The 12,469-nt window shown below is 35.9% G+C and overlaps 1 protein-coding gene across 1 annotated transcript; it reads left to right on the plus strand.

Annotated features, from left to right (window-relative positions):
- Positions 1-2,627: 2,627 nt before the first annotated feature.
- On the plus strand, positions 2,628-4,848 carry LOC127657341 (homeobox protein goosecoid-like). Its single transcript, XM_052146081.1, has 3 exons — positions 2,628-3,088; positions 3,554-3,813; positions 4,354-4,848. Exons 1-3 carry the CDS (start codon positions 2,773-2,775, stop codon positions 4,501-4,503), a joined length of 726 nt encoding a protein of 241 aa, XP_052002041.1. The 5' UTR covers positions 2,628-2,772; the 3' UTR covers positions 4,504-4,848.
- Positions 4,849-12,469: the final 7,621 nt, after the last annotated feature.

The raw sequence follows: 12,469 nt of genomic DNA on the forward strand, positions 1-12,469 counted from the left end.
CACTAGAAATGTCCTCATAAACCACATTTATAGCATAATACCCTTGTAATTACCAGTTTGTAACCACAACAGTTTACCCCCCCCACACACACACACACACACACGCGCGTTCTTTGGAAGTCTACGTATGTGGAATGTATCTAACGGCCTATGCCTATCATGACTTTCATTCGTACACACACACACACACACACACACACACACACACACACACACACACACACACAGATATTGACGTGACATGTAAAAATAAAATGAAGTACAATTGTGCAAGAGGCTGTCTTGAGGCTCTGACAGCCTGTCGCAGGTTTGTTTATGCTAGTTAAAATGTGGTTACATTACAAAGTCCTTTTTTATTTGTTGCATCAAGAAAGAATTTAGAGATCAAGGACCTGAAATATATGTTGTGCCGTGAAGATGCCGGTGTGTGTCCCATCTATTGAAGAGGCTGTCTAGGCCTGTCGGCAGAGCCACCATTTACGCTCCGTGACTGATGTCAGCTATTCAGAATGTAAGTGGTGGCTTCACACCTCTTTGGCGGCTTTTAATTTCAAATGGCCATCTCATTTTTCCAACCCTTTTCACGGCATCCTTTCACTGCCTCTTGAAAGTTGAGATACATGTACAAAAAGAGGAAATAATAATGTGCCTTTTTTGAATTACAGAGTGCCTAGAGAGCAGAGCAGAAAATGCAACAGTCCTTTCATTCAGTGATTATAGGCTAATTGTTTACATATCTTAGGGCGAAGAGCCAATCAGTGTGTCAAAATTACACTGGAAGTTAAAAAGTGTTACGCATTTATTACATCCAAAGTTGGCATAATAATAAAATAAAGTACAAAAATAAACAAATACATTTCTTCCCACATTAATTTTCTATGACGCATAAGTTATTTGACTAAGTTATGCCATTGCCCATAATTCTCATTCATAACCTACACAATACATGAAAATCATAAAGACTTTAAATTACAATTTAAACTAAAACGTTCCTCAACAATCCATAGCAAATAAAAAATTAAAAAGATTAATAAACAAACATTAGTAATACACCCCGTAAATCTTTAATGTAGAACCAAACATCAATAAATAATATGCACCTTTTGTAAGTCAATTTCTAAGAATGCAGAGTTAAAATCATTTCCGCACAGTTAGCTACATTTTTAAGCACCGTGTTCCCGTGTTAATTATCACGCGATAAACGCGCAGTTATTAAAACAAAAGACACCCATTTAAAAGTAAACACACTTAATGAGGGAAACTTCCATGCGAAAAGTGCTTTGTGATATCTTTTGACCATTCGTCGAGATTTCAATAGCCCATTATTGTTTTATTTTTCTTCTCTCAAATTATTTTAGCATTGGCTAATATTCGGTGGTATTTCCATGAGCGAGAGTAACAGGTTTTGATACAGCCTAAATCTACAGTAGAAAATATGTGCATATAGTTCATTACTTGTGGGATATTTTTGTGTTAAAATTAAATCGGCATTTTTATATTAAGTGGGTCAATGCGCAAGCACAACCTAACTGCTATTCACAGTTTAGATGTAATCAACACTTTGTCAAGCCACGGACTCGATTACTGCCTGGATATCCTCTGGTATTCCAGTAAACATTCAAACATTACAAATGTGCGATATTGGTAATAAATTGAATAGCCAATGTCACTGAGCAACATCTTTACTCATGCAAATTTCATTTGATCAACCAATGTAGGCTAATTGCAATAAGTATATTTTAGACCCAGAGAATAGGGTCGATAATGGTCGTTATCTTATCACAGCGAGGCTCATATTGAGCGTGTGCATATTGGAGGTGTTTGAAGTTAACGCGCGATTTCCTCCCTACCGGGAATGCGCTCGTGATGGAGTAAACACGTTAATCTGCTCAGCATTATCTCCCGCGGACAGAGCGCGACAGTCGTGTCAGACCTACCGTTTTGCAAATAACATGTGCTATTTAGCAATTTAAGATATATTATATTATAATGCAGCGGAATCTGTGGACATCAATTCAGGGAGGTTTGCAGGAAGTTATTTAGAAAGCATATTACATAGCTTATCAAAATGAATTATTTTACAGGAGGGCATGGCGACTTGAGAGCCTGTGGTTTATAAATAAATAAATAAAAATGAAGCTTACCTGCTCTGACTCAGAATTATGAGTCGTTAGACTGTCTCTCTCTCGGACAGGAACACACAGACACGCATGCGCAACTACTTTACAATTGTATACACGCACACACACACACACACACACACACACACACACACATACACACTATATATATATATATATATATATATATATATAAAACACAAAAAAAACAGGTGTCTTTGTAGACAAACTTAATGAGATTGATTCATGAAGTCAGTTTTTTAAAATGGCAGGCTAGAAATAATTTATTTGTTACAAAAGTTAGCAAATAGTTCGGATTAACTTAATCAAATTAATTCTCAATACACAGATCGGTGGTTTTCACGCCATTGTGTGCTAACCCTTATCCCAGCCAATCTCTTATTGGAGAAGTCATTCACAAATCCTTCAGTGACGTCAGCTGGGTATAAAACTGAGCAGGAGTTCAGCTCAGCCACAAACGAATTACCGAATCTGTAGCACTCGGTCACTGTTGCTGCATTACACTGGGGGGAAAGTACTCTTGACAATTCAGTTTTTTGGTGATTATGAGGGAATCCTGCCACATTTAAACGGACTAAAATAACATTTTAGTACAGCTGCCACCAAAACTCGAACTTTTCTTTTGCCCGTAATGCCCGCTGGGATGTTCAGTATCGACAGCATCTTAGCAGAGAGACCCAGTTGCAAGGACTCGGTTCTTCTCCATCGGAATGCTCCGGTTGTGTTTTCCAACTTGACGGAATCCTTATACACAGCAGCTGGCGATTTTAATGGACTCTATGCGCACACAGGACCTCCAGCTCCTAACTTACAATCGGTGAATGGAACCAGACTAGGCTATAGCAACTACTATTATGGACAACTTCATGTCCAGGGGCCGACTGGGCCAGCTTGCTGTGGCGCAATACCAACCCTTGGCTCGCAGCAGTGCCCGTGTATTCCTACAGGTAGGTTGTTACTTTTTGGCACCCCCCAAAAAAGGGAATGTTTCGATATTCTGTAAATAAATTGTGTGGTGAATCTTCATAGTATATATATATATATATATATATATATATATATATATATATATATATATATATATATATATATATATACTGTAATTGTGGGACACATTGATTGAGTTGGTTGTTTTATTCACGTCAAAAAAAAAAAAAAAAAAAAAATGGTAACCAGCGTTTATTACCACATACAGTATAAGAACTATTTCTACCCGATCTAACCGTTAAAATTAGTTTTGTTGCTCTATTCTAATATATTCCTGTCGATTCGGTGATGTTAAATAAATGTTTTTGGCTTGAATAAAACCACATAATTTCAATTTAACAAACGTAGCACATTTTGTAGGCGAACGTTTTCAGTGTATTATTTTAATTAAGTGTACTTTTTATTTATTTTCATTTTATTTTAAGGCTACGACAGCGCCGGATCAGTCCTTATTTCTCCAGTCCCCCATCAGATGATGTCCTACATGAACGTGGGCACTTTGTCCAGAACTGAGCTGCAGTTGCTCAACCAGTTACACTGTCGACGCAAGAGACGACACCGAACCATATTCACAGACGAGCAGCTGGAGGCACTGGAGAACCTTTTCCAAGAAACCAAATACCCTGACGTAGGCACAAGAGAACAACTGGCACGAAAGGTTCACCTACGCGAAGAAAAAGTGGAGGTGAGTGACTCAGTTCTTTTTTTATTTTATTTTTTGTGTCACACTTTACATTTTTGAGTTAATGGTACGATTTACAATATTAAAAACACAGTATAATGAACTGCATGATAGAAATATTTAATGAGTAATTATTTAGCTAAGCTGCTTGTAATTACACACTGCTATTCTTATTGTTAACTTAACATGTATATAGCCTAATATGTCCAGTGTTACCGTTAGTTTTTCTTTATTAAAAGAAATGCAATTTTAGGAGGACAAATAGAGACGTCATATATATATATATAGGCCTATATATATATATATATATATATATATATATATATATATATATATATATATATATATATATATATATATATATATATATATGTGTGTGTATGTGTGTATAAAGTTATGCACGTTTATATATAATTCGTGCGCCACTAACCAAATAGGCCACAATATTTTGATCTTAAAACCAACTCAATATTTCTTGTGTCATAAGTCAAATTTGCGTTTCTTCAAATCATATTAAGGATTTTACCCTCTATCCTCGCTTAGGTTTGGTTCAAAAACAGACGAGCAAAATGGAGAAGACAGAAACGGTCTTCATCAGAGGAATCAGAAAACGCACAGAAATGGAACAAATCCACGAAAACAGCCGCAGAGAAAATCGAGGAGGGCAAAAGTGACGTGGACTCAGACAGCTGATACACAGAATATGAGACCGGAAAATCTTGCACAATTATGATTCGGACTTTATGTACATATTGTGAGTAGGATTGAAATGTGTTGTCATGACGTTGCACAGATGTATAGTAAATGTTACCTTTAACAATTATATTGTTATTTATATTAATTTAAATCCACACAGACGAAAATAACATGGATTCTGCCCATAGTAATGTTACCTGATATATAATGAAAACATTTTTAGCTGAAGTTTAAGTAAAGTCTTGTCGTAATAAGATGTTCTGGAATTGGATGTAACTGAAGACATATACGATGGCAGGACGATCAATTTGATTAAATCAAAGTTTAATGTCGCCTGAAACCTAAAAAGAACACAAGCAAATATTAAAATCATATCTAATAAAATTGTATGATTTTCCCTATTTATTGAAAATGTTGCAAATATCATCTCAAAGAACATTTTTATTGCATCAAGGTAAAACGAAGAGTCCTCTTAAAATACTTATTGCTTATCAGCATTTATAGAATTTAGTTGCTGGTTATATTATAATTTATAAATACAAGTTTAGCCTTATTACGTGTTTATTACCAAATTTGGCAAGAATTTAGGTGGAGACATGTTTCTCTTTTGCAAGAAGCGACATGGTGGACAATTTGAGCTAATTCTCGATGTTAATTTTGATCACAGGGGTAATTTAAAAGGTACTGACCACACTTTAATCAGTAAACGAGTTTATTTAGAACTGAACATTACATTATCACAATAGGTCTCATTTTTATCTCTTTTAATTCGAATCTCAAATCATAATTTGGGAAGAAGTTGATTTACGAGTTGATACATGGACCGACGAGATTCTGCATTATGTCGTCAGTTATGCCACACCGGCTTTTCTGAAGAGAAGACCTCATAATCTTCAGCAGAATTATTATTTGATGAAAAAACAGTTATTGGTGTACGAGGTGCAAGCACGAAAATAACGTTTAACTCTTAATTATTTTTCCACTGACATTTAAACTGCGACTGTTTGATTCTGGTCGTATTTCAGTCTTTATAGGCCTACGGGTATTTAATATAATTATTTAGATGTTGATTACATCTATCCATATCTGTGACTGGTGAAAAAAAAAAATATAAAATAACACATCTCTAAACAACATATACACACATTATTGTTGCAGAGATTATTTGTTGTAATCGTTACTGTTTTCACGATAATTTGTTTACAATAAATTGCGGTGAATTTTGAAATGAACATTAAAGAATCCGATTTTGAAATTAACTAATAGATTAAGCCAGCATTGCATTTTCTTTAAATATTATATTAAGTAAATACTATTATAACTATTTTTATGAATTTTTGTTTTGTTAAAGAAGCACTTTAGCTCGCTCTTTTAAACATGAAATTCCACCCAAATGCATATTTCTACCACTTATATATGCGCAGTACGCGTTCAGCGTTATTTTGGCAACATAATGTATATGTATAGCCCACAATCGGTTTATGTTGTTTTTCTTTCAGTACTCAAATACACTGAAGGCATTATAGAAGAAATTCAATTTAAACCCGCCATTACAACTGTAAGTGATCGCAGCAGTAAACTTTAAGGCAACCTTAACTTTGAACTTTTTAGTTAATGTATTCCTAAACCAACTGTTTTTTTTAGACTAATTAGCCCATTAGTTGATATCATTAAGCCAATAATAATAATAATAATAATAATAATACATTTGCCCTGTATGTTATTAGACAGCCCCTAAAATCCAGACTTATTGATTTAAGGAAGATAGAGAAATCAAAATCCATTAACATACTTGCCAACTTGCCAGCGTCTTGCCTCCAAGAACACTCTCTTTTTGGATTAGATTGACAATTTGGAAGGCTGCTCTTGAAGAAACACATATCTTGAGGTTTGAAATGCAACAGTGTGGACTGAAAATGTATTTGTTTTTGTGTGCTTATGCATTTGGACTATTTATCATCAAAAACAAATGCCTATGGCCAGTCTATAAATATGGTATATTGACTCAGGGCAGCATGTTTACCCAGGTATGAAGCTGGTTAAGTGAGACCGTCCATCACACAATTTATTAAACACTCCATCAACGAAGACATTGGTCATTTCTTTTCATAACTTAACCATTTGTCATTCCTTCACAGTAAATAGTTAGTAGGGTGATTTTAATTTGCAGTCTCCTTTTCTGTTTATCTTAGGGTTTTTTTCTCTCTCTTCTTCTTTTTTCAAAAACAGCTAAAACCACACAGGAAAAATCAAAATACTAAACCTCTTCGGTGGCTATTTAAAACAGATTAAAGGAGGGCAGAGCAGGTACTTAAAGATTTGGCGACAACACAAACCAAGAAACAAAGCATGTCACACTTATAACCCTTCACATGTCTAGTGTGATTTATTAAGTGTTTCTTCTCTGAGTGCCAGTGAGATCTACAAAGAGCAGGACTGAGGCCATTAATCTTTGGTTTGCTTTTTCCCTTAAGTTTTAGGCTGTAATTTAGTATTTCAAAAATGTAATACAAACTTAAAAAAACCTTTAATGCATAGTTCCCAGAACTTGGAAAAACACAGGTAGAGTCCAAGAAAAATTAGGCAGTGAGTTAAGTCCAGGAGTAGATAAATCTTACGTCTTGTGCTTGGTTTTTAAGAAATGCTGCATGCTGCCCTCTTTCAAAAGAGTATTTTTCTTGGTATATTCTTACATAACCTAAATCTCTATGTGTTATGCTCGATTGAAAGTTGAGAGTTTCCTTGGCTGATGTAATCAACTTCTAAATTACTGTTTTGATTTGTGAATCAATTGTATTAAGAGTGGTCTGCCTTACCTTTTTTGAAAGTTGTGGCTGCAAGAGTGACAGTTTTTGGGTGCAATCCCCATCTAAAGATAGAAAAGGGTGTTGGCCATCTCTGTGGTGCATTTCGAGAAACATAAAATGGCCACCTAACACAGGAAGAACTCTGAATGAAAGTAAGACAAAACAAATAATACATGTTTTTATCATCATAAGCACTTGCTTGTACCATTAACATATTTCAGTAGGATGACCAGTGGTTTTCCCTCAGCAGTACACAGATTATTGATAGAAAAAAATACCAACAATACAACATCATCGAGATATGTTTTTTTTTTAGGTGAAGTAACAAATACACACCAGCATGTATTTTTTTATATTGTGAAATTAGCACCTGAATAGGCTTTAGCAATTGTGGTCCTTTATTCACCTCTAGTGTGTGTAATTACTATGCCTGTCACCACATTCATTCCAGCACGCTAGCTACCAACTGCCTTAGGTTAGCATACCTCCGCTCTGTAACCACACTGTCGCAGAAAAGCAGGGAACCCCAGCTCAGGAATGGCAACCAGCAGCAGACACTTATCTCTCCCAGGTAAATCAGGTAATCATACACTAAGCCAACTTTCCCCCAATTTTACAGGGCTCAGATCACCAATTTATGTTCTCTGGGCCTTTAAGGTCTGGCTCTTTAGAAAAGGTCTAACGTTTTCACTCTGACTCTTCCTGCCAAACCAAACAAACACAAGCAATATGAATGAGCCGTATCTAAGGAGAATGTATGTATGTGTGTGTTGTGTGTGCTTATGCACTGTACAGAACCACGCTCGTTTGCTTGGAAATCAGGAAGGGCCCATCATACGGCACTGCCCTGGTTAGTGCTGATTAGCAGTGTGGGCTAACCTCAGTCCTCCACCAGGGTCTGCCTCTGGAGGCAAGCGGGTGTGGGGTGAGCAGAGCACCCGCCTGTGGGTTAGCAGGAGGGGGAGTGCACACTTTTGACCTGCTGCAGAACTTTTGGCCCTAGTACAGAGCAGCCTCTGGGGACTGTTGGACTCCAATGCACAGGAGTGTAAAACCACTTTGAACAGGCACACACATGAGAATGTAGGGCCTAACACTCTCCAGAGAGTTTAAGACCTTTACTACACATGCAAGGACACTCAGATTAGTATTTGTGTTATTCAACAACCTTTAGAGCAATTTACTCCCTCCAAAGCACACCACAGATGACAGGCTGTTGCTGAGACCCAACAGGGAAGTCGTTGTTTTGTGACCTCATAATGTGCCCTATACTTTCCAGTTGGTGAGAGCTGAAAGTAAATAAAACAATGTGGGGATTAATGGAAGAATGATTCAAGAGCTCTGCTCCTACTTGACAGAGAAAATCGCACGCATTTACAAGAGATAAATCTAAATTATTTGCTGTATCAACAACACAGGAAGCTTAGATTCTGAATGATAAATCATATCTGAAAATAAAAATCTGAGCACGGATTTAAAGTGTAATTTTCTTTGAAATGAAAAAAATAAATAAATAAGGGAAAAATCAAACATGCTGTTTGGGATATATCATTAAAGAGGTCTCTCCTGATAGAATATAAACATATTGATGTGCCGAGAACAAATGATTGAAGAAATAATTTCCTAGAGGCTTTGAAGGGTAGTTCTTTCCGGACAGAAAATTACATAGTGTGTATCATTTTACATTTGGAATAAATGGCATTTTCTGAGGACAATTCCTGTATATAATAAAACATGAGAATATACAGTATATCTTCAATACAAGGGATATATAATTTTCTAACATGAGTTTTCAAGTTGCATGGAACTTAAACAAGTATATCAAGAACTGTTTGAAATAACGCAAGGAAACATGAATTTAGCAGAAAACCCAAAGGCACAATGATGTACGACACTCTGATAGATGAAGAGCAAACAAAGATTTAGAGCAAAGCATTTTCACAACAAATGAATTATCAATAAATCACAATGACAGATTTACATTACTGTGACAAATGAACTGCTCTGTAAGTATTTGCTAACATTTCAAGCCCCATGTGTGTTTCCCAGAGACAGTCCTACAATAAAACCAAGAGAAGTATTATGTTATCTATTAAAAACAATTTATTATCTGACATGCATGGGGTATTAAAACCCAAAAGATTAGTTCCACAAGACCGGCAATCTAAATAAAACTTGCATTCTATAATCTCATGAAAATAATAGTTAGAATATTGCAGATCATGGATCACCATTTCAATGAAAGAGAGCATGGATTTAAAGTTCAGTGGGACGTTCAACCAACACATCTCAAAGACTATCATGTGTTGAGGGCTTAGCATAATTATGAACACATTGAAACTGGATTCACACTGCTCAATACGCGCAGGAGTCCCGAGCTGCCATCTAGTGGATTAAAGTTGTAATGCCGAGAGATTTAGAGAAGCGTTTTAAAGGTTTAGTTCATCCAAAAAGGAAAATTCTCTCACAATTTACTCACCCTCATGCTATCCTAGATGTTTATGACTTTCTTTCTTCTGCTGAACACAAATGAAGATTTGTCGATAATATCTCAGCTCTGTAGGTCCATACAATATAAGTGAATGGTGACCAGAACTCCAAAAGCTCCAAAAGGAGATAAAGTCAGCATAAAAGTAATCCACATGACTCAAGTTATTTAATCAATCTTCTGAAGCGATCCAGTTGGCTTTGGGTGAGAACAGACCTAAATGTGACTACTTTTACACTGTACATCTTAACAGCAGACACCTTGGTAATCATGATTTCAAGCTCGATTACTCTTCCTATAGTGCCATCTCACTTTGTATGCATCAAGCACTAGGAAGTGTAATAGAGCTTGAAATCATGATCGTGTCTAGAGACTGCAATGACAATATGTACAGTGAAAAAGGAGTCACATTTGGGTCTATTTTTACCCAAAACAATTGCTTCAGAAGACATATGGATAATTTTTTGTGCTGACTTTATCTTCTTTTTTGGAGCTTTTGGAGTTCCGGTCTTTCACTTGCATTGTATGGACCCACAGATATTCTTCTAAAAATATTTTTTTGTGTTCAGCAGACGAAATAAAGTTATACACATCTGGGATGGCATAAGGGTGAATAAAAGATAATTTTCATTTTAGGGTGAACTATCCCTTTTACACCAGCCTTTCAACCATTTAACCGTTTGTCATTTTGGGTTGAGCTCCCGGTCAATCATAATCATAAATCATAATATACAAAAAAAGGTTCATACCTGTGATGCATCCTTTTCACATCATCTGACAAATGTTGAAAGACGACAGACCGGAAGTCAGTCATTTGAATACAGAGTTGTACGGAGGCTGAGTGTAGTTCCGACAATCTGCGGATGTTGAATTTTCGGATACGATTTGTGTGAGCTTCGACATTTCAATTTCAACTGCACGACCATATGTGATGTTCATACAAAACAATGTGTGCAAAGTGAGAAACGTATTTTAAACCCATTCTAAACGCCTGTTACTTCTGTTCATTGGATATATAAATCAGAAATAATTTATGTTGCAAATTGATCACAAAAGGGTTTCGTAATTACGGTAAATTAAATGTGTACATGTCATTTATTTCTGCACAAGAAAAACCACGCCTACATAAAATCACATTTATTAATTTCAACTTCTTAATTGCTAACTTATGGTTGTTTTAGTTGTTAATGATCGTAATAATAAATATAAATATATTTTTTAATAGTAAATAATGATGATAATAATAAATTATAAGTGAAAATTAATAATTAATTTAACTGAATTTATACATTTTCTCTACAAACACATGTAATTCTGAAGTTTGGTAGCAAACCTTTGGTAGCTTCTTTAATTAATAAAATCCATCGCAAGCAAAATGTCAGTTTATTACACCTGTCACTATTAGGAGAAATACAACAGTTGTTTGTGAATGGTTGATTGTGATTCTGAGAGAACATCATGTGAATCCCTGGTTCAGTACCTGACACAGCTGGTCTTAAATCAGTCTTAACTCTCAACAAACTTGTGCGGTCTACTTGTTTATAATTTGAATATATATTTATTTGAATATTTAGTATCAAATATCCACACAGTGCTGAACGGATTATGACTTGCAAAGGCCCCGTGGGCCAATTATCTCCAAACTGTATCGTGCAACCTTAAAGTACAGGGCCCTCCTGGGCAGTCAAGGGCCACTGGTAGAAGGGCCCTTGGGCACCGGCCCCATTGGCCCGGTCGGTAATCCATCCCTGGTCACTGGGATGAATCAAAATATCCCACCACTAAAAAACATTGTTATCTCAGGCCACCTGTCTTGCATTTTTAGGTGATTCTCTTTGTATTACCACATTGAATTGTGATATCCTAGCGGCACAACTGTTACTTTATCTAATATAAAACATTTACATTTTACATTTATGCATTTGGCAGACGCTTTTATCCAAAGCGAATTGCAGAGCCCTTATTACAGGGACAATCCCCCCGGAGCAACCTGGAGTTAAGTGCCTTGCTCAAGGACACAATGGTGGTGACTGTGGGGATCAAACCAGCAACCTTCTGATTACCAGATTACCAGTTATGTGCTTAGACCACTACACCACCACCACTCCTCTGAAACTGTAAAACTGTTTGTATTTTAAATACAAACTCTTCAGGTATTCAGTACACCTTAAATGAATATCCCGGGTTTAATACAAGTTAAGCTCATTTAAAGTAATATGTAACAATGTTGATTGGACTTTTTTTTTTTTTTTTTAAATAAAAAGGTCACAATTACATTTATTACAATGCTGCATACCCAAGTTCCAAGTTTTTAACTAATCTGCATGACTAGAGGTTGCGTGTCCAATAGAAGATAGAAGATGTGTGATTCTGTTGTTGCTGGAAAGTGAATAGACAATATATAAAAACATTTTATTATGATATTTTTTGTGACATTGTATATACTAAAACCAGAAGCTGTCCTGCATAACATTATATCCTGGTCCGTTGTGTTGTCCGAAAAAAGAATTTGTGTGCTCAAAGCCTAGTGTGACCGCCCCTTCACAGTGAGACATTTACAACAGAAGTTGGGCCAATCTGTAAATGGTAAAATACTCACTGTTTCAAAAGAAAAGCCAAAAGATGTAAACAGGATGCATGTTAACATGATTTTAGGACTAACCTTTTT

This window comes from Xyrauchen texanus, chromosome 16 (assembly GCF_025860055.1).
Source record: "Xyrauchen texanus isolate HMW12.3.18 chromosome 16, RBS_HiC_50CHRs, whole genome shotgun sequence".
Classification (NCBI taxonomy): Eukaryota; Metazoa; Chordata; class Actinopteri; order Cypriniformes; family Catostomidae; genus Xyrauchen; species Xyrauchen texanus.